The 23567-nt window shown below is 40.6% G+C and overlaps 2 protein-coding genes across 4 annotated transcripts in view; one reads left to right on the top strand and one right to left on the bottom strand.

Moving 5' to 3' along the window:
* CCDC18 (coiled-coil domain containing 18) overlaps positions 1-15317 on the bottom strand; it is a 29278-nt gene extending 13961 nt beyond the window's left edge. The window contains exons 1-13 of one of the 3 annotated variants that reach the window (XM_083620552.1): positions 14618-15317; positions 13207-14502; positions 12929-13082; positions 12594-12758; positions 10324-10433; positions 8863-8991; positions 6083-6179; positions 5087-5208; positions 3773-4082; positions 2387-2469; positions 2138-2289; positions 1755-1972; positions 38-148 (exon numbers count right to left, since the gene is read on the bottom strand). In XM_083620552.1, coding sequence (XP_083476678.1) covers positions 38-148; positions 1755-1972; positions 2138-2289; positions 2387-2469; positions 3773-4082; positions 5087-5208; positions 6083-6179; positions 8863-8991; positions 10324-10433; positions 12594-12758; positions 12929-13082; positions 13207-13352 — 1797 coding nt within the window. In that variant the 5' untranslated portion in view covers positions 13353-14502; positions 14618-15317. The remainder of the gene's footprint in view (positions 1-37; positions 149-1754; positions 1973-2137; positions 2290-2386; positions 2470-3772; positions 4083-5086; positions 5209-6082; positions 6180-8862; positions 8992-10323; positions 10434-12593; positions 12759-12928; positions 13083-13206; positions 14503-14617) is intronic. The other 2 variants (XM_083620553.1, XM_083620554.1) reach the window with 2 other exon arrangements.
* Positions 15318-15635: 318 nt separating this feature from the next.
* TMED5 (transmembrane p24 trafficking protein 5) lies at positions 15636-21872 on the top strand (the record flags this gene model as incomplete). The annotated part of the gene is made up of 4 exons (XM_083620763.1): positions 15636-15848; positions 18197-18294; positions 18473-18647; positions 19037-21872. The coding sequence occupies 4 exons, from the start codon at positions 15636-15638 to the stop codon at positions 19253-19255; spliced, it is 705 nt and encodes a 234-aa protein (XP_083476889.1). The 3' UTR covers positions 19256-21872.
* Positions 21873-23567: the final 1695 nt, after the last annotated feature.

Below are 23567 nucleotides of genomic sequence, written 5' to 3'. Positions count from 1 at the left end.
ATCCCAAGAAGCTGTGAATAGGTAATAGGAGTTTTACCACTAATTCCCGTTCCAGCTCAGTATTTTTTTCAGCAGCAGTTGTGTAAGCAAGAGTCTTTTCTTCCAACTGTTTTTCAAGGGCTGAGAGCCTAGATGATTTCCTTGCTGCCTACAAAGAAATATATAAACTGAGAATACACAGTCTAAAAAAAAGATTTTCAGCAGAAATGGTGAAATTATTGAAAGTGTTTCCATGAATGTCACATGCGCTTCATAAAATGTCAATGATAATACAACTCCTTCTGCCCAAACCTTAAAGAAAAAACTTTGTGCAATGCACATTCACAAGTCACCTCATCACCCAGGAATGCTCTATTGTTTCACTAGACATTTTCCATTTCCCACAATCAAGTATCATGCATGAAATGGATTGCACCCTGCTCCCTGGCATGACATGCAAACAAAATATATTGCTACTGTACTGCATTGGGTCTTGTGGGACTATGCCACAAACACTACAATGTACTTTGGGCATTCTTTGTCAAGAATGCATCAAGTTAGCTTCTAGCTGGATTTCAGGTGCCAACCTCAGCAATCCAATTCCAAGAGGAACTATCACTGTGAAAGAAGGAATGTTCCAAGGATAGGATCTCTAGATGAATTACTGATGAAAAAGAGATTTATAGAAGGCATGTTTCTATAACAATGGAGCCCTTTAGGGTGCTGCAGAGGCGCTTTTCCTGTAACAATCAAAGAGGTGCCACTATATGATTAGGGCCTTAAAAAATGTTTTTATTAAAAGATTTTCATGGATAACAAAGGTACGTATATCATATCTGTTTCAATTCAGAGTCCTTTCTACGGGTCGTTTACATTGGGTGTGAAACACTGCTATCATAGGCATTGTGAGGTTGGGGAGGGAAGTGGGGAGAGAGAGGTGGGAGAAAGAAGGGGGCTAGTGATTTTTCATTCCATTGCATAGTGTATGTGCAGAGTTTTTGTCTCAGCATCACATAAATAGGTTGATTGGTTGGTTGTTTTTGTTGGCGGTGCAAGAGATTGGAGAGCCCAGATCATGGCTGGTTGCATACAGTTGATTGCAGTGACTTTTGTGGCGGGGGGGGGGGGGGAGGATGTTGGGTCAAATTAGCCATATTGATTTGTATGCTGTCATTTCCTGGAAAAACAGCATAGCCTTTCACAGTAGGAACTATATGAAATTAAAAACGCTGGGCTGTACCTAAGGCTTTGTACGTGTACATGCAGAGGGCCTTTTCGATAGTGGCACCCACCCTGTGGAACCCCCTTCCAACAGATGCCAAGGAAATGAGTAACTTTATAACCATTAGAAGACATCCCTGTATAGGGAAGCTTTTTAATGTGTCATGTTTTATTTTTTTATATATGTTGGAAGCCACCCAAAGCAGCTGGGACAACCCAGTCAGATGGGTGGAGTACTAATAAAAAATATGTTATTACAGTATTATAGTTCCAGTAGCAAAATCGTTGTTGTTGTTGTCATAATCATCATCATCTATTAAATTTGTATACTGCCCTCCATCTGTAGATCTCAGGGCAGTTCACAACATAAAAAGAACTTGTTTTCCAACATGCACCTCCAGAATCTCTGGAAGGTCTCCACACCCTCCAGCACTGATTTTAAGGGTATATAGTGGGCTGGAGGGGACAGGAGAGGAAGAGGAAACACATGGCTGCAGCACTGGATAAGGCTCTAGAGAGCTCCTAAGAATACAGACTTCTTCATTTCTACTTACTTCTCGTTCCAAGCTACTAGATTTTGCAGCTTTCTCCAACAGTTCATCCTGTATTGTTTGAAACTGACTAGTTCGCTGGGCCATGGTCTCCTTCAAAAATGAATTCTCAGCTTCACATTTTTCCAGTTTAGTACGTAGTTCTTCTAACTGTCCATGTAATCTTTGCTTGACCTTTTCAAACTGCTTAGCGACAAGTTCCAGTTGTTGGTGTTTTCTCTCTTCACAAAAGAAACACATGTGTCTAAGGGTACTGATTTATAAAATCTTTAAATTACAGGAACAGGCGTGCATGCTCTTTTTGCTCAGCGGATTGTTCGGAAGCAACAATCCATACCAGAAGAAACTGTACAGCTTCAACTATTGTATATTATAGTATGGCATACCTGTTTGGTTTCCTGTCAATTTTACTGGTTCAATTTCTAGGCCATTCAATTCTTGTCTCTCACTTTCATCAAAGAGATCTTGACATGGATTACTGGTCTTAGTTTCTGCCTGAAATTGCTGAATCAATGCTTCTTTCACTGTCAGCTTTAATCTAGGAAAAAGAAAGAAGGGAGAGCAGTTTTATTCTTCCTTTCTTTTTTGACACTCGTTACAAATGCACGCAATTACTTCAGCTTAAAATATAATACCTTAGCTCTTCTATCAGGGATCTACTTAAATCACAGCAATTGGGACATGATGCTTCTTTAGAATGATGCATGGAATGACTAGCCTGCAAGTTTAGGGGGGAAAGACACATAAAAATGTTGTTTATGGCATAATCGGTCATTATTTGAGGAACTTTAATCCCTACCACCCAACCCAAACTAAAAATGTTTAAATTCTCCTTATCTCAACAGAGTTAGGGTTAAGCACATGCTCTTCCACTGAACCTGGCAGGAATTAAAAGTGCTTAACTCTAGTGAAGACCCAAGGTTATGCAACAGGCCATCAAATTGCAAGCCGCTTTTCAGTACTGCAAAACTTGGGCGATGTTTCAAAATTAACATAAAATGTGACATAGATGGGAAAGAAAATTGCTTAGCTTTCTCCACCATTGTCATTTCTGATCTACTTCCCCCATTATTAGCTTTCGCACCTATGCCAAGAATATAAATCAACATCTGTGTGACCAAGGGACTGGGATTGTGGTTGATATTCCATCATCTCTGCCTCTTGATTAGCAGATTGGCTTTTCAGACAGTTGCATTCAGTTGCAACCACTGATGTAATGCATCCTAAGAACTTGTTCAGGGTGCACTGCTCTATTTTAGAGTTATAGAAGCCCTATTCAAGTAAGGGAAGGATGTGTAGCGCACAAAGCTAGGTAAAAATGAGAAACGTGGGAATTTTTCCTTTGAGGCAAACCTTTCAGGGGACAATGAGAAGAGTTACTCAACATGAGTATGTGAAGTATCAGCAGCAGCCCTCCCTCAAGGAAGAAATTGTGGTCTATTCTGGAGACCAGTCATTGCTCAATTATCGCTTCCTAGACTATATAACCAAAATCCAAACTAACAAACCAGTTCTGACATCAATGTATTTACTATGTAGATAGATTGCAGTGCTTGAAACAACCCTTAATAAGAGTAGAAATCAATGAACACTGTTCCAGTGTAAGATCCAATAAAACAGGTTACTCTATATTCTTTTAACACAGCAATAGTCAGTCCAGTGCCTGGAATTTAGATGAATGTTCTGTTCAAGCAGAGGTCCCTTTAAAATGTATTCTTCTTCTTCTTCTTCAATAATGAACTATAAAAACTTTAACAAACACTGGAGTACTGATGTTCTTGTATGCAGAGGTGCTTATAAAGCTTCCCTTTTAAGAAGCTGCCCTCTGTATCCTCCCACAGTTCACTTCCAAGTTTGAGGTCCCTGTGAAATGCCTTGCATAAATTACCATTAGGAGACATTTTTGCCCCTTCCTCTGTGCATAAATAGAAGTGCTCCTTCCTTGCACACACAGGCTTTGCATTTCATCCAGTGTATATTTAGTCTGCTGACAGTAACAAAAAACAAAAAGGTTACTGTACCTCTCTTGGTGAACTTTGAGACAACTGGGAAATAATATTTTCTAAGGTTTTTAGTTCAGTTCTTGAATTCTCAATTTCTTGATGATACAACTTGAGGTGATCATTTTGCTGTGCAACAAGAGCTTTTAAGCTAGCAATTTCATGCAATAGGGTATTTTTTTCTTCAAGTACTGTGTCTTGGACCTGAAGTTTATTTTCGAGCTTCAGGATATTCTGCTGAGAGTGCTTCAGTTGCACTTCCATTTCAGCACATTTGGCTTCCACACCTCTGAGATTTTCTTTTCCAATACTATTCTCTTCAGTTAATTGTCTAAACAAATACAAAAGGAGAAAGGTTCAGGGTGGGGGTGGGGGGACCAAGAAAATCTACTGCACCAGAAATACTTTATTTTTTAAAAAACTAGCATGTTTCTGGATTTAATTCTGCATATTTTCTAACTGCAAACACCATGGATTTAAAAACTAAAATTTAAAACAAAAATATAGGGTGATCAAAACCATAGGGAAAATTTGAGCATAAATAAAAAAGTGAAATGGATAATGAGCTGGAGCATCTCAACAGTATTAAGTTCAGCTTCCACAAGCCATTTTAAGCTAGAAAAACTGTTTAAGTTTCTTGTTTCAAATGTTGAAATCTATGGGGTTTCAATTATTTTTGCATTTGTTATCTTACAGAATGGATTAAAAAAAAAAAGCTTTTGAGAAATAGGCCAGACTTTTGCTTTCTTTAGGACAATATGAAGATGGGGTGCCTTGTGCTGCACTGGTGGAAGCATCAAGCCACCATTGGATACAATCTGTGATTCCTTATTAAAATTCTGAAACCTATAATTTCTATCGGAAGATAAAGGAAGCATCAAGCTGGGGGGGCGGGGAGTGTCACTGTAGGGAAGGGTCAATGAGAGGTTCCATGGATTGATTATGTTTCCTGCCTCAAGCAACAGGATAAACTTATTACCCACTTGAGAGTGACCTCGTGGCTGCTGCCTAGCTGCAGAACAGACAAGAACTGAGAAAACAAATCACTTCTAGTAAAAATACATGCCGACTGTTGGACTAAACAGTCATCCAGTTGTTCCACTGTGCAGTCAAACTGATCCCTCCCAATGTGAGATGGGTTGAGAAAACTTTGTTTGGAAAAATCAATCACATTACAGCTTTGCTGCTTTGTCATCTGTCACATGGATTGAGCTGGTCACATAGTGTTGTGCCATTAGCTCAAGGTCAGAGTATTTCATGATCCAAATACCTATTAATAAAATGATCATGTATCAATGTTTTCCATGTCGAGGTGTCAAAGGTGAAACGTTTTACCTCACTTGTTCCTTTGTGCTTTCAAGCTCACTTCTGTAGCTATTGCATTTTGCGTGCAATTTTTCTTTCTCTTTCACACAGTTCATTAAATTTCTTTCTAAAGTTTGCTCTTCTGCCTGAACCTGAGTAAAAAGAAGACAGTTATCAGCAATATATAATATGTTATTAGAGGGAAAATGTTAAGGCTACGGACCTGTTTGCAGCATCTTCTTCAGGGAAAATCTACACTGGTGTGGGAGGGAAATAGAAATGTTCTGTCCCAATGTTCCCACTACCCAAATTATATAACTACAACTGGAACCTAAGATGTGCAAAGATCAGAGAATTGGTCTCTGTGTTTGTCCAGGTCAGGAGACAGCAACCAGATAATTTACCTTTTGCCACTTGGCTATTGATTGCATAAGAAACACATTTGAATTAGTATAATCCAAAACCTGGACAAAAAGGTTTTCAGGTGCTGCATGATGCTATTTTGCTATTTGATGTAAATGAAGGGTTCCCCCGCCCCCTGACCTCCAAGATATCACTGGAGCAGGAACAGGATTGCCTTTGCCTATAAATATAATTTTGCTTTTGTAGCTATGACATAATATTGATTCAAATTTTATTGGTACTAAGACTCAAAAGGTTGTGTCAGCACTGAATTTGCTCAGCAATAATTAAAGTTACAAGCTGTCTAAAACTATAATTATTCATAATATGTGTAAAGAAAACCATTTCTTCCAATGCAACTGAATGGGCTGTTTTAGCAAGAGTTGCTTCCCTCCAGGACTAGGTTGTGCTCCTCTGCCCTTAACAGTGAACCTGGTGGTTAAATTAAGGGAATTATGCTCTTCTTGGCACAAAGATGATTTCTGCTGGTCAGGCTATAGCTAAAGACATAGGAGCATGCTAGAAGAACATGAATAATCATAGCACTGAGACATGATCTTAACACGGAGACAAATACACATAAAACACTATTAAAATGATTGACATTTTCTAGTCAAATCTTACCTTTTCCAGTTTCTCACTTATTTTCTCTTTGTATTTTTTAAAAGTTCTTGTCAGCTCCTCAGCATTAAACAAAGCTTCATTTCTTTGACATTCAGTTCTTTAAATGAAAAAGGTATGTCAGTTTTAAACAAACCAAGTGAAGTAATGGTATAATATTATACTCACAATATCAAAGGTTTGGAACGTAAAACATTGTAAAAAAAAACAACACACGGTAACAGACATTTGCTTTTAGCCTTTAGTTTCATTCAACTGCACCTTAATAAATGGCATTATAGATATTTTACACGACAAGGTTTACAGATGGAGCATTAACAGTGAAAATTAGTATTTGCTGAGCATTTCCTTCATAGGAACAGTTAAGCATTTGAATGTCATGAAGCACAACAGCGTTCTCCAGTTTGAACGCTGAGAAAAACAAGTATGCCCTTCACTGAATGACAGCAATGCATTAAGTAGACTGGGTGCATTTTATTTCTTCACCATTTTCCAAGCAATAAATGATTCAACCACTAAAGTTAAAGGTGAAATACATCACATCTAAAATATGAGAATACTCCCTGTAATACTGAAAAAATAAAACTCTAATTATGATAATTATGCACTGCTAATTTATTTCCACAGCACTGACAGATATATAGAGGTAATGGGGATATGCAAACATAGTTAAAGCTAACAAGGAACGCTGCAAGAACCCTGATCTACTCTGTCTAAGGCTGGGGAACTCACAGCCTATGGGTCACATTCACCCTGCTGATCAATTTCATCCAGCATGATTTTTCCTTCATTAAAAGGGACACTCTGGCTACAACAACATCTGATCCACTCTGGGTTCTGCCTGTGGTAAACATTGGGCCACAGCCGGACGCTCATCTCCGTAACTCCTTCTGGGCTCCTCCACTCAGCCTGTCCATTGGCACAACTTGTCCCTCAACCTATAGCATCTGGGAAGCCAAGAGTGGGCTGAAAGCCAAGCAACAATTTGGCTGGCATGCTTCACTTGGCACACAGGAGGGCACAAAAGGCAAAGCAGCAAGTGGAACTCAAATTGCACCTTGACTGCCATCTCCTGTGCACACACAGAGCACAAATTAAGTATTATTGTAAACCACCCACTTTTGGCTCTGTCTCTGCCTACCACTGGCTCCAACCCAATTGACTTTTCCCATGGCTCAATGGCCATTCACATAAAAAAAGGCTCCCCACCTCTGTTCTAAGGTTTTGTTCTGACATGATTTATTTCCTAGAAATTGGGAGTGGGCTTCAGGAACATGCTTTTATGCAGTTCCTTCCTTGCTCCTGACACAAGAAGAAACCAGGAGAAGATAACTTTAACTTGATATATCCCTGATCCATTCATGTTGCACTGTAAGGGAGACTCAGTGGTCAACTTAATATGGAATCTATTGGTTCAGTCATTCACTTCTCCCCATAGGGAGCAGAATAGGGCAGAGGTAGAAACACACAGGGGTGTACTCAAAAATAGAGCTAAGTAACTTCTTGCACCAGTGAAATGACCTCAGCTTGTGCCAGGAGTCTTTTCCCCCCTCCCCACATACCTCTTAAATTTGTTCTGGGGAGGGGTCTACCAAGCCTCCAGAATAGGTTTTGGGATAGAATGCAGTGCCTATGAGAGGAAGGGGAGAGAGTCCCATTGTGCAAGTGAAGTAGTTCCACTTGTGCAATTATTTATTTGAATACCACTCATCTACCACAGACTACTTCCAGTATCTCTCCAGGAGGAAATGACCTCTTAACAGCCTTGATGTATCTATGCATAGGCAACTATATTTCAGTTCAGGCCTTTTTGGATCAAGGTTTGAAATGCTTAAACTAGGATTTACTAAATGTAATATAAATGAGAAAGCATTCTTGCAAATACTTATTTCTATTCAATTTGAGAAGTTGTTTTAATCTGTTCCAAAAGCAACCAACCTGAAAATTTGTTTAACGGTAAAAAAAAGTCATATACATCTACATGACATGGTACCAGTACAGTGGTAAAAAGGTAAAGGTAAAGGTACCCCTGCCCGTATGGGCCAGTCTTGACAGACTCTAGGGTTGTGCGCTCATCTCACTCTATAGGCCGGGAGCCAGAGCTGTCCGCAGACACTTCCGGGTCACGTGGCCAGCGTGATAAGCTGCATCTGGCGAGCCAGCGCAGCACACAGAACGCCGTTTACCTTCCCGCTGGTAAGCGGTCCCTATTTATCTACTTGCACCCGGGGGTGCTTTCGAACTGCTAGGTTGGCAGGCGCTGGGACCGAACGACGGGAGCGCACCCCGCTGCGGGGATTCGAACCGCCGACCATGCGATCAGCAAGTCCTAGGCGCTGAGGTTTTACCCACAGCACCACCCGCATCCTTGTACAGTGGTACCTCGGGTTAAGTACTTAATTCGTTCCGGAGGTCCGTTCTTAACCTGAAACTGTTCTTAACCTGAAGCACCACTTTAGCTAATGGGGCCTCCTGCTGCTGCCACGCCGCTGGAGCACAATTTCTGTTCTCATCCTGAAGCAAAGTTCTTAACCCGAAATACTATTTCTGGGTTAGTGGAATCTGTAACCTGAAGCGTCTGTAACCTGAAGCGTATGTAACCCGAGGTACCACTGTACTGCCAGTCATTCAACTTTTTTCTTATTTAATTAGGATTAATTCTGAAAGAATGTTGTGGGTTTTGTTTAACATCAGACAAAGCATCTTAAAACAAAAAATTTGGAGCAAGGAGATATGTCATCAAGCTATCAGAATAAAAATCAAGCTCTTGTGTAATTTGTTACCTCTTTCCTTGCTTGCATTGTTCAATTAAATCAAATCTAATTTCTTTATATTCCTCCTTCAGCTTCTGGAAAGAATATTCTTTTTCCATTAGCCTTTTCTGGCTTTCCTCTAATTTATCTTCTGCTTCTCTAAAAACAAATCAGAAAACAGCATTTTAAACAACACATAATACTCACAGATGTGTATGCATAATTGTGTGCGTGTGTACACACACACAAATAACATGAACGTATCTGTTTAAGATCATCAGGTAATGGAGAGCATTTCCCCCTTCCTCTAGAACACAAATTTGAGGGAAGTGGCCAATCAGATATCCTACAGATCAGGTTTTTTAAATTCAAACTATTATTTTTTTGGTGGGTATATACGGATGGTTTGGATCTTGTTAGCTATACCAAGTGCTTGCCTGAATGAACAAACAAGTTTTACTAAGCATTTTGCCCAAAGCAAGCAAGCCGCAAACTTTCTCCTTTATTCCTCCTAACAAGAGATTTTAAAAATCGAAAAACCTGATCAAAACTAATAAATATAGAACTTAATTTCTATTGGAAAAACAGCAAGTTCAAGATGCAATCAATCTGCATAAGTTATTGGGGAAAATAAAAATATAACAAATATCATATTAGTTGTTTGGTGGGATAGAATAGAATAGCATAGTTAAATTTGATGGGTTTAAGGAAATATCATTGTATTATTTATTAAATATCAAGGAGTTTTGTGAGTAATTATTACAATTTAGAATTTTGTTATGTTAATTTAAAGCTGTGCTGAGTAGCCAACTAAAACTATCGTGCTATGTTGAATGCTTTTAAGCCATTGTGGTGTTTTATGTCCTACTATGGAAAGTATGGGGGGAAACCTTTTTGAATAACAATAATAAGAAAAAAGTATGATCAGAGCAACACAGCAGATCTTTCTGATCTCCGCATCCGGATTGTGAAAGAGGTGAAGAATAGAGTACACAAGCCTGCAGCTCACCATGGCTTTGGTGAGCTACAACCAAGTGTAGTCAAAAACCATGGTTTACCATTGTGTCTTAACTGGACCTAATTGCATTTGCCTGCCTAACACTATGAACCTGTTTGCAATGAGTTAATTTCACTGAGGTCAATAGAATTCTAAGTCAGAGGTTGGAGATAAGTGTACAAGTAATTCTAATTTTGCTGTGAGTTTTCCAAATTTGAAAAAATAGCATAAACACTCCTGTTTTTAGGAGATAAATCACATGAAATCCAAGACTCTTTACTCACCCTCACTATGAGGTGCCATAAGTGAGCTAGGCTATCTATTTTAGGATGAAGGTACCACATTCAAACAAGCATTATATAGCCCCATTCTGTCATTACTTCCCATGGCAAGGAAAAGGATCATGTGTGCATCTGAGACCCATGCCAAAAAAATGGATGAACCAACCCTGAATATTAGAAAAAAACTAAAAAAACACACAAAGGGTTCATTACTTTAGAGCTTTATCTTGTGCTTGAACTTCTGCTTCCAAACTTGCTATCTGTTCTTCTAACATTGGAATGCTGACAGAGTGTGTACTCAAAGTAGATTCAAGGAAAGATATCTAAAATATAAATACAATAAGGAGAATCCATTAGTGAGTTGTCTCTTGACTTCTGAACATCATAGTCACACACACAGCCATTTGAAATAGGAGTTTCTTTTGAAGAAGGCTATTCCTTCATTAGTTCCCAAAAAGCTCTCTTTGCTATACTGCGGGGGTTTTTTTAATTAAAGAAAATTACAAATAGTCCAATCATTGAAATGAACACTGTTCAATTATATGTTATTGACCAGAACGCAAATATTTTTCTGTATTTCTCACTTCATTGTATCTACCCAGTATTGTTAGTAATTAGTAATCACTCACTAACATTCATTATCAAAACCATGAGCCAGAGATCTGAAATTTGTTTATCTACATAGTCCAAGGCACACATAACTACTAGGAAGGGGTTGGGAAGTAATTTGAGAACAGGATATTTATGCATTTCTTCCCCAAAACTGAGGATTCCAACTGTCCCCCAAAATGATAGTGTTACTCTAATGTTAGCTAGAAAGCTGGTATTTGATAAGCCTGAGGGAAGAGGGGTTATCTAAGAATTTGGATATCTGAAGCGCTTTCCCTCAAACAGTAGGGCTCAAAGTATGCCTTCACATGCTTAAAATATTTCTAGGGCGGTGGATGATGCTTGAGCAACATTATTTATAATTTCTTAACATATGCAATCCTTTCTGCTATGCAGGGAAAGCAACACTTAATTAATTGCCATACTATAAAATAAAACTGTAAAAATTCACAAGTTATTATTGCTTCACAGATTTCTTAGGCACATACCTAAGATTTAAATGTAAGCCTAAAATAAAAGCTGTGAATGAGATGAACATGTAACATACAATTCCCAATCATGTATGCATAATGCTGCAAATCCACATGTGCATAATTGCCTTCTAACTTTGTGCAATACAACTTTTGGGTAACACCCCTGAAGTAATAATTTCATGATCTGAACATATGGCTCACAGGTTTACTTTCATAACATGTTTTAATGATTGTCACCCCTGTGGGAATGTTCAGGGATGCAGGAGAGGATATATTGACTGATTATATCCTTATCCTACTTGTGCTAACAAGTTCCCAAAATATCAGCAGAGTAAGACATTCCCCTTTAAGTTCGCAATGGTAACGTGTGCTCAGGTTCGCTAGAACCTCTATAATAATCACTCTGGTAATTTCCCCTTTGTTCCCTATTAAAATAGAAGATACGACACAGTCCTTTACAAAAGTATAAAAAGAGTTTACTCACATTCTGTTCACAATCGGATCCCAGAAGGCAGACAGCTTAATACAGTAATATACATTTAGAATCTATCTTATAAGAAGATAGTCCCTTTGTCCTCTCTTGGCTGGGAGCCAAGAGGGCATCTTAGCAGATGTTGTTTCTTTGAAGGAAGAGAAGAGAAGAGAGAGAGAGAGAGAGTTGGCTGCCCCTGCCCTGTGCTTTTATCATTACCTGCACAGGTGAGGCCACACCCACCTCTAGTCACATGCGGAGAAAGTCTGTCCCAGGAAGTTTACCTGCTGGCTGGACAAACATCCCTCCCCATGTCTAAACACGTACACTCTAGGAATGTTGTAATTGACTGCTCCTGTGTTTCACATCCCACAACCCCAATACCCCTGAATATAGAACTAGCTCCTTAACTCAAGTTATATTAGAATAGTATCTTTAGCAGTATCTTTTAATAGTATCTTTAGTATGGAAGTGAGACCTGGACCATAAAGAAGGCTGATCGCCGAAGAATTGATGCTTTTGAATTATGGTGCTGGAGGAGACTCTTGAGAGTCCCATGGACTGCAAGAAGATCAAACGTATCCACTCTTAAGGAAATCAGCCCTGAGTGCTCACTGGAAGGACAGATCGTGAAGCTGAGGCTCCAATACTTTGGCCACCTCATGAGAAGAGAAGACTCCCTGGAAAAGACCCTGATGTTGGGAAAGGTTGAGGGCACAAGAAGAAGGGGACGACAGAGGACGAGATGGTTGGACAGTGTTCTTGAAGCTACAAACATGAGTCTGACCAAACTGCGGGAGGCAGTGGAAGACAGGAGTGCCTGGCGTGCTCTGGTCCATGGGGTCACGAAGAGTCGGACACGACTAAACGACAACAAAATCTTTAGCAAATCAGAATGCCTCAAAATTTTATCTTATTCAAATACCTACCCGTGCTCTTGATTGATTCAGTTCATAGTTAATTGTTTCAATTTTATTCATTAGATGATGGTTCTGAGAAGTCAAGGATGCATTTTTTTCGCGGACTATATTCAATTTATCCCTTAGTATTTCATTTTCTTCTTCCAGGCTTTTATCCAAAGACAGCGAGTAACACTAGAACGCAGAGAACAATATTTGCAACAAATACCAACCAAAGTGATTCATTCATCTTATTTTTTTATGATTAACATTATGAACTGACCTATAAAACTAACTCCATAAAAATATTATATACAAACTGCCAGAAAGAACAAACAAATGTTCATCAAATTCTGAATAATTACTTTGTTCCTGTGTTTCCTTGAAGAATCCCTGTTATGCCAAGGCATTCTGCTCACAGAAGATTGAGTTGAACAATTATGTAATTCACTAGGATCAGTGAGATCTTCCATGGTTAAAATCTCAAGCGTGTCATCAGAATTATCATATGAATTGGTACTAGAGGAAAACAAAACAAATATCAATACCTTCCCTTGATTTTTGCAGCAATTTTTCCAACAGACTATCAAAATTAGGACAATTTGCAACAAATATATTTGTAAACAAACACAGTAAGTTTTACCTTTGGACACATACATAAAGCTCTTCTCCTAAGTCTTGTAAATTTCTTTCCGTTTTCTTTAGCTGACTCCTTAATGACACAACATTTGCAAACAAGTCTTCCTCATCCGTATTGTGGTCATGAGAAGTCCATAAGTTACGTTCCATTGATATTATACATTTGTCTAATGTAAAAGATAACTACGAAAAACATATCAATAAAGCACCTTCCACTTTTTGAAGAAGAACCCCTTTAAAAAGACAGAAAATAGCCCTCTTTTTCAGATTTTGGCTTTATAGTATGACAGAATCGCGATATAATGCTTCCTGCAACCAGTTTGCAAATTTGGAGTTGGCCTCTTGAACATGTACTTCCCTAACACTCTCCCCTTCCAGGCATTCACAATGGCCAGATCAATTCAGGCTTCCTCCAATACTGCTTTGTCTACTGTCATTTTGGCTATTTTACTTTCACGTAATTACCACTGTCCTCTTTACATTTCATTTCAGACCTCAGACCTCTCCATTTGCACCACAGTGCGCCTATATACACTAATTTAAGATTACACTTTTGACATCTGATGAAGAGGGCGGTCTGCAAACACTTTCCCCATGATAAAATGTGTTAGTTTTGCAGGTGCCACAAGTCAATGCTGTTTTGTCACAACAGACAAACACAGCTAACCCTCAGGGGAGAAAATCCCCCTCATAAACACTATTTGCAAACAAGCTTCAGATAAGATTATAAAGTTTGTAAAGGAACTGTGGTTTGTGCCTCTGCATTCCAAACACAAAGAAAAGTAAGGTTAACTTTGGAAATTGAATTGTTCTGGGGGAAGGCAAGGGGTGAGAATTAAATTCACTTGCAAACTGTATTTTGCAGAAAGCTATAGCAGCACTCAAGTAAGGTTTTGTTTGTTTGTTTTTTGCTTGCTGATCTGTATGCCAATGCAGCATGGCTTAGCTGCTCCTTGCTCTTCTGAAAAGAGCATTTTAAATCCAAATTTTAAAATGACATTTTTGAGGGTGCATTTCCATAAACAAAGGTGTTGGGAGACCAAGAACACCAGGGTGATAACAGGCTCCCCGCTACCCTACCACCCAATGGTGACCCAGTCTTTTGCCGACTGCAATGCTGCCTTTTACAGCATCTGGAACAGCTCATTTCTTATACCCAGCTCTTCAGTGGTCTGCTGCGACTCCGGCATCTCCAAGGCAAAGCATTGCCATGTGTGATGTGCTATTCCAGTACTCCCCTTTGCCTAGCTGAAGTTGACCCGTTACTAGCAGCGTTTTCTCAAGTTTGGGTCCCCAGCTGCTGTGGGGACTACAAACCCCATCATTACTAGCTAGCAGGGACCAGGGGTTGGGGGGTGAATGGAGCTGTAGTCCAACAGCAGCTGAGGGGAGCCAAGCTTGAGAAGCACTAAAGCTGTGCCTCTCCTTCCTGAGGTTTTACTGGACTGCAACTCCCATCACCCCTGACCCAACGTTGGTCGCGCTGGCTGGAGCTCATGGGAGCTGGAGTCCAGAATCACTACCAACCAGCCTCAGGCCTCACCTACTTATTTATAGCCATTCAGTCTTGTTCCCCGGCCCCCACCTGCTGCTGCTGCTGCTGCTCTCCACTCTGCCAGTCCCAGAGAGCACCAACCCTGCACAGCTTCTGCCCCGGAGGCAGGCTGACCTTCTCGCCTCAGGGGCCACCCTTCTCTCTAGCAGGCGGCGGCATTTTTCCAAGGAACCGCCTCAGCCGCGCGGGTTCCAGGCCAGAGCGCTTCGCGTTGCTTAGCAACGCTGCCTCCACGCCTCTCCCCCTCAAGCATATAGGCCTCACACCGTCCCACAAAGCGAAGGCGCGTCCCCTTGGTTTCCCCATTATAACCAGCCCTAACCGTTTAGCTACTGCACTCCGCTCCGAACTCAATCCCTTCAGCCAGAGCGGCAGCCCTTGCTTACCAGCCCCTCTCTGAGGAAACGCCTCTTTCAATCAGTGCGGCCCTGTCGCTTCGCGCGTTCCGAATCGCGGCCCTCGGGGCGACCCGTCTCTCCTGCGTTCGAACTGCGCGGGCCGTAACCTGACAGGTGGGGGGAGGAGACGGTTGCGGGCGAAGCGGCTACTTAAATCCTTCCGCGCTAAAGCTCTCGGGAGCCGTAGTCTCTCCTCCCCGCCCTCCCCGCTTCGCCCCTTCCGCTTCCTTCCCTGCCCTCAACTACATTTCCCGCAGTGCCTTGCGGCGAGGACCCTCCTATCGGCAGCGGCGGGCACGCGTTTTTTTCAAAACGAGGGGAAGTCGCTCCCCTCGCGCTTTTTCCTCCTCTAGGCGGAGCTGCGGCGCGCCGTGCATTGTGGGTACCCAGCCTCGTTCTTCGCCTCAGAAGACCTGAGTCGAGCGAGCGAACGAGAGCGGACGGTGAGGAGGTGCCGTCTCCTCCGGAATTTCCCGCTTCATGGGTTTCGAGGGCTCGGCGGCGATGGAGGCGGAGATGCGGCGGTGCCTGCTGGCCTCCCTCCTGCCGCTGCTCTTGCTGCTGCTTCCGCCGGGCGCCTCGGCTTTCGCCACCGCCTTGGACAGCGACTTCACTTTCACCCTGCCCGCCGGCCGCAAGGAGTGCTTCTTCCAGAGCATGCAGAAGGAGGCCTCTCTGGAGATCGAGTATCAGGTGAGGGAGGGAACCGGTGCCCTTCCGAGTTTCCTCAACTGCTTGGGGTAGGAGCGCACGTGTGAACGCGGGCACCCGCGCCCAGCGTGCAATCTCGTGTCCGGGAGAGGACCAGCTCGCGTGTTCGAGTCGTAGGGAAATCCATTCCCTCGGCTGCAGTCGGGGTTGCCTCCTGCAAAGCGAGTGGAAACGCACACAAACGCCCTGCATGTCAGAAAAGTGTGTGTGCCTTTTCTGAACCTCCCTTACTTGCTGCACAGCCGCATAGAATCATAGAGTTGGAAAGGGGACCCCAAGGGTCATCAAGTCCACCCCCCGTGCAAGGCGAGAATCTCATACGTGACAGATGGCGAGCCAACCTCTGCTTTAAAACCACCGAGGAATCCACCATCACTCCTGGGAGGTATTGTTTGGGGCTCCAATATGCAGATATGTGTCTGTTAACACTGTATGCAGAGGCTTATGTCCAGGGAAGCCTGCTTCGGATTGTAATTTGAATTTTGTTTTTCCATAGTCTGGTAGAGGTAGTAACACTGGGTCCTTAAGAGGAAGGCCATATACTGTGTTTTCTGTTGCCGTGAAGTAAAATGGGACCTTAACTATAAAAGATGGGGTGGGATGGCATGAAAGTCACCTTTAGCCTCAAAGTACCAACCTGAATATTTGGATATACCTGCAGGATCAGAACATTAGGGTATACAGTGCTACCTCGGGTTAAGTACTTAATTCCTTCCGGAGGTCCGTTCTTAACCTGAAGCACCACTTTAGCTAATGGGGCCTCCTGCTGCTGCCACACCACCAGAGCAGCACGATTTCTGTTCTCATCCTGAAGCAAATTTCTTAACCCGAGATAATATTTCTGGGTTAGCGGAGTCTGTAACCTGAAATGGATGTAGCCCAAGGTACCACTGTAGTTCTGAAGGGCCAGAAAGAAAGCCATGTGAGTATTACTTCCCTCTAGCTTCAGAATGACAATTCTTTGTTGTTGTTTTTACATGGAGGAAACAGGCTAGATAAATGTCATGAAAGGCTGGGTCAAACTGGTTTGGGAGCTTGATCTGATGACCTTAGCCAAACAGAGGACTTCTGAAATTTATTTAGAGCCACGTAAGCCAAATATGTTGAAATAGTGCTGAATGGAGGTTTGAGACAAGGTGGAAATGAGCAGCATTTCTGCTCTAGTTGCATGGAATGCAACTGGTACATGTTCCTATGGTGTTATTTAATGGAGCATGATGTATGGGTGTAGAAATTAGGGGTGTGAGGAGGGGGCATGCATTGGAGAGAGGCCCAAGGACCAGATAGAAGAGCATGGAGGGCTGCATTCAGAGGAGCCTGAGGATTCCATCATCACATTGGGAAGTAAATAATTATACACTCATACCTCGGGTTACAGCCGCTTCAGATTGCGTTTTTTCAGGTTGCGGACCGCCGAAACCCGAAGTATCGGAACAGGTTACTTCCAGGATTCAGTGGTCGCGCATGCGCAGAAGCGCTAAATTGCGCTTTGCGCATGCCCAGAAATGCTGAACCAGAACCCGTGCGTGCAAAGACGCGGGTTGCGAATGTGCATCCCACACGGATCACGTTCGCAACCGGAGTGTCCACTATAATAATAATGAGTGCGTTTATTTTTACTTGATTTCATCCTTTTTGTCAGCATATCTTCCAAAGGCAGGTAATGTTTATTAAAAAAATGAAGAGGTCTTCAAATTGTAATCTAGAAACTGTGTTAAATATTCCTGGAGATCACAGTTGCTACTCAAAGGTGTAAGGTCTTATGTACACTGACATTCTTTCTTGTCCATGAATGCAGCCATTTGTTCTTTAGTGGTGTGGTTGATAGTGAGTACTGAAGTACCAAGCACTATCTGAATGCATTGAATAAAATTACAATATAGAGAAATGGGAAGCAGCTCTCAATCAGCTCTGCTGAGAGATCACCCACCTCCTTTTGATTTATGTTCCTGAACTGTTTCCATTCCAGCTGGTTTGCTATTTTGTTCCTCCCCATCCTTTTTCCTTTTGTGTCACAGCTTTTTAAATTGTAAGCTTGAGGGCAAGGATAGTCCTGATTTTTATTGATCTCTAAGCTGCTGTGGGATACTTTTTGGCCAAAGAGCAGGGTAAAAAAAATCTTTAAACAAACTACTTTTGCCAACTGTATCTATAGTTTCCTAAAAAGCTAAAATACATAGTAGTAATCTTAGATAACACCTCAGTGTGCATATAGATTCATGTGGATTTGTCTTCAAGTAAGATTTGAATATTAAACGTGTTTCATTTAGGTTTGCCTTTTTCAACAGAAATTACACTTTGCTCATATACGCTGTTTGTTGACTTTACAGGTTCTTGATGGAGCAGGTTTAGATATTGATTTCCATCTATTATCACCAAAAGGTGAAGCACTAGTTTTTGAACAGAGAAAATCGGATGGAGTCCATACGTAAGTTTTTAAATGATTTCATTAAATGTTAATTAAACCATTTTTAGTGGCATTCTAAGAGCTTAGTAATTAAGACTTCATTCCTGAAATGTATGAATGAGACTTCACCGGAGGGGATTTTTCTGTTCCCTCTTCCCTTCCAGCACTCATTAAAGTGTAATGTCTTTTGTGTTTACAGGGTGGAGACAGAGGATGGTGACTATATGTTCTGCTTTGACAACACATTCAGCACTCTGTCAGATAAGGTGATTTTCTTTGAACTGATATTGGATAACATGGGAGATGAAGAGGAAGATTGGAAGAAGTATATCACTGGCACAGATCTTCTGGATATGAAGCTAGAAGATATTCTGGTATGTATCTACAATCCTTTTTAAAAAAGCTATGGAGTGAATGGCTCTGTACGCTAGGAATTTACTTGCTCTCCTCTGCTACTACTATCTGGTAATGATCACCCTATTGAAAGCTGCACAATTATCTCTAGTGGCCTTAATTGTGATAAGTGTATTATTGATTAAACATATAGCCTAAATTCTGTAGCATGTGAAAAGAAAGGGAAGTGTACATACCTCAGCTTTGGAAGTAACAGATGCAAGTTCTCATTTTGAGGCTTTGGAACTAAGCATGGTGGCAAGGAGTTGGGGCTCACAAGGTCACTGCAATATTTTGTAGATGAGTCTGCTGTGTTGAATTGTGTGCTTCTCTTTTATTTTTCTAAAACGAGTGTTTTGATCTTTATCAGGAATCGGTCAACAGTGTGAAGTCCAGGCTAAGCAAAAGTATCCATATTCAGACCCTGCTCAAAGCATTTGAAGCTCGTGATAGAAACATACAAGAAAGCAACTTTGACAGGGTAAACTTCTGGTCCATGGTCAACCTTGCAATAATGGTGGTGGTGTCAGCTGTTCAAGTTTACATGCTGAAGAGTCTTTTTGAAGATAAAAGGAAAACTAGAACGTAACACCACAGTCTTAAACAGCATTAAACAGGGGGAAATGCAATACACTGCTAAAGAAAAAGGAGATTGATGTTTCTTCCCAGCTTGTTTTGAATGAACAGTTTTTAACATTTGTATGTGACTTTTTAATATGAGCAGAATGCTTTTCTTTGCTCCAATAAATTGCAATAACTTGGTTTATTAAGATGGTGGATAACTTAAAACTTGCCTGAATCTCCTCAGCCATCTATACTGCACAATTTTTTTTTTGCAACAAATTCAGATTTTATATTTACCAATATTTGATACTATGTCTTAATGACTGCTAGCCTAAAGGTAATATTTTAAAAAGAAAAAAGATTCATGAAGTTATGAATTGAATTGTGTATTTAGTATTTGAGTCCTGCCTTGGATATGTCAGTTAAATGGAATATTTGCTACGGCAAACTATGCTGTTATTTAGACAATATTTTAAAATGGGTGTAAGTGAAGACTCTTGTGCCTTATTTGTACTAATTAACAAACTTATTCAACAAAAATTAACTGGCATCTAAAATGTATATTGCTTCCAAATTTTTCTCACTTTGTGAATTAATTTTAAGTTCAGATCAGGGTTTGTTTGTTTGTTGTAGCTAGCCTTCATAATTCAAAACTGCAAAAACACAAGCTCAAGAGTGCTGAAAGGCACCAGCTTTCCCCTCTGGATTATTTATGTAACACGAACCCTGCAAGTGCCTAGGCATATTAGCAACCAGTTTTGAGGCCATGTAGCATACATGTTTGTAAAAGGACTCATTATATCCAATTTGGGGGACTTCGTGAATCGCTTTTACTCTACTACACAAATTAATAACATTTGAGTTTTTTATACACGGGCACATCTAATGTGTTTCAAACCAGGTTTACTATGATAGCACATTCCCCTCATACACCAGAGGGGTGGTCAATCTGTTGCTTTGCCAATGTCTCGCTTCCATTAGCTACAGCCGGTATACTCCATTGTTAGAGATAACAGGAGTTGTCATACAGCAACATTTAGAAGGCTAGAATTCATAGCTGTCAACGTTTCCCTTTTTTTAAAAGGGAAATTCCCTTATTCCGAATAGGATTCCTCGGAGGAAAAGGGAAAAGTTGACAGCTATGCCCTAGATACTGTAGTTCTGAATATGTGAGAGAGGATGGAGATAGAATGCTCCAATTTTCATGGTTGCTGGGTAGGGTAGCTGAAATTGACTTACAGCTAAAAGCCCAGTTTCCCTTATTGTGATTTTTAAAAAACAGCAAGTTTTCACTTTTAAATTTTAGCTTGAAAATTTAAATTTACAACTTAAAAATAGCTGGAAAACTTGCACTGTGATTTATGAAGCCATACTCAGAAGCAAATCCTATTATGCAGTGGAACTTGGTTCCTAGTTAATGGGCTAAGGGTTACAAACTTTGATTAAAGCAGTTAACAGTTGCTCATCAAAATGCCATGCATGTTTGCATGCTGAGATGGCTCCTATGGCTGTAATCCAGCAAACCTGGATGTCCCAAACTGATTTCTGAACATGCATTATGTGTATATATTCCATGCTTAGCATGGTTAACATGTTTTGGGTTTGTTTTTTTGCTTGAAACTACACAAATAACATGTCAGCTGCTGAAGTTGATATGCAGATATTAATTCAATTCCCATTATGCTAAGCAGCTTATGTGGGGGTAAGCATAGAAATGCACCTCAAACATAGCTCAAGGTTTTGAACCACCAGGTAATAATTCTTGTGAACTTGAACCTATTTTCCAACAGTATTAGATGTCACATACGGTACTTTTGCCATAAAGTTAATACTGGTGTGGCTAATGATACATAAATTGTTACCAGTTTATAAATGTAAAAATTATTATGTGAACATATAAGCATATTAAGTTACAGGTAGCAGACCAAGTAATTATTTATAGCTGCTACAGTGGTAGCATCTATGCTTATCCTCTTCTGCCCATATTCATATTTTTTACATACCAATGGGTCAAATAATTGGGCTGATTTAAATGAGTCTTAGTACTAGTGACCCATTGCTATACATTTTGAGGCTGCAGCAATGGGATCTCTAGCTGGCTGTAGTTATCTACTAAATATCAGCAGAAACGAAGTCTTAAAGCCAATTAGATGAGAATTATTCCCAATTTGAGGCAACATAGTATTAAATATGTCATGCAAATGTGGATGCCAAGGTTTCAAAATATACGATCTGTTAGCACTGTAATGTTAAAAAGTATCTTCACCAAAAAGCTGTGACTAAGCCTTCTACCTCTCTCAGTTTATGCTAATGCCAATCGAGCTGTCCTTTGCAGTTCTGGTTTCCAACAAAACATTACATGTATATAAAATAGGGTGATAGCCAACTGCATCGTACCCATTCTCAGTCATCCTCAGTAGACCCAGAGAACTTAAGTTAGTTGGATACCATCCACATTGCTGGGGACTTAACAAAGTTGTCTACTATGGCACTCATGGTTGTGCTGTACATTTTCATAATGCTGCAGAATAGTGTGTGCAATTCCACAGGTAAGAATGAACACAGCAGTAAAAATGAACACGACGGTAAATGAATAAATTTCTGGCTATGAAATGGATTTAATAAAGGAATTCTAAACTTAATGTGCATTCAGTGTTTATTATTTGATTTCTTACCCATTTCACCTAAAGTCCCAAGGGCAGGTCATAACAACTTCGTGGTAAGACATGCAACATTCAAATGCATCTTTTGCCTACAGGACAGTGATATCCCTGCCACTGCCGCAGACACTAAAGCGAGCACCCTATTCATTAGTATACATTGGGCATGGTGTATAGAAGTGGAAAACCTTTTTGACTCCACGGCACAGATCCTTATCAGAATCTGCCTCAAGGGCAAATTTATCTCCCCCAACAAATAAGACTACAGCAAGATTGCGCATCTCTTTTTAAATCCTGCTGCCTGGGGTGCACAATCCTGTTCCGGCAGGACTAAACCATGTCCTGCCACCCCATTTACTGCTGTAAGCAGGTGGGCATGGCTTAGTTGAAATTGCCTGGCAGGCCAAATTGGGGACACAATATTGGCTCTCGGGCCATAGATTCCACATCCCTGTTGTGTATATTATCAATTCATCCCATTTAGACTGCAAAATTTAGAAAATTCAAATATGCACAATCATTATATACTCACGAAGCAACCAGACTTATTTTAACTACTGACAAGTAAGCAAGCACAGCAGTACTTGGCAACAGAATCTGATTAATAATTCCCCCCCCCTTTTTTTTTACAAGTGGAATATCTGATTTATAGCAAGAAGGTAAGCAGCAAGCAGAAATGCTATATAGATAAATAATTTTTTCCACTTAGTCTTTGAAGTTAGGGCAAATAATACAAAACAGGCTGCTACAAAATCAAGTATTATACAAGCATGGCTTAGTTTTCAAACTGATTGTGGGCTGTGCCATCTCCAATTTCGGGTTGGACAATATTTTCTACCCTCAAAAATCTGCACTAAATGGGATATTCTCTTAATTCTGAAGCACTATAGTCCAGCAACTGCATGGTGTAGTAAGCTGTGAACAGCATAGTTTAATTGGTTAGTAGACAAAACAAACTGGGAGCAATGACTCTATCTCATATGAGGAGTTCCATCTGAAATAGGAGAAATGTTGAACAGCCATAACAGCCAGGCAAGATTAGTACTAACTAATGTCTGCATTATTAACAAGGCTGTTCTTGTGACCCCTGGCAATATAAAATTCCTGTGCCATTTTCCCTCTCACCTCAATTTGTTCATATAGCCTCTGCCGGTGGAGCGGACAAACACTGGTTACATTTACTTCACGGAAGGACGGGCAATTCCCTTGCTCCAATGCTATGACCTCAAAACAAAGTATAGCAGCTGCCTCCATAAAAACTGATACTGGGTGATTTAGTTCCATCTGCTTGCTAAACGCGGGGTCACTATTTTTAGCACTGCAACTTATGCAGACCATTGAAAATTACACTAGTTATCTGGAAGCTACTGAGAATACCTAATTAATGAAGCAAAACTATGCAAAGATAACATCTTTAAGAATACAACTCTATAAAAACGCAAACAAGCATTCTAATTTTGTACAGCAGAATATAATTCACTAGTTTGTTTGAAAAGAGTCTCACTAGAGATTCTGAACTAATAACAGAAATGGATCCAATTAATGTGGTCTCAACTATGGCATACAGGTGCTAAAACCAATACTGAATTGTGGACTACTCAGTCTAAAGATTAAATAATAACAACAATCATCATCATTATCCACCTATCTGACTTGGTGGCTTAGAATGGGCCATTA

Source organism: Podarcis filfolensis, assembly GCF_964270895.1.
Source record: "Podarcis filfolensis genome assembly, chromosome: 6".
Taxonomy (NCBI): domain Eukaryota; kingdom Metazoa; phylum Chordata; class Lepidosauria; order Squamata; family Lacertidae; genus Podarcis; species Podarcis filfolensis.
This window is presented reverse-complemented; position numbering and strand designations above follow the sequence as displayed.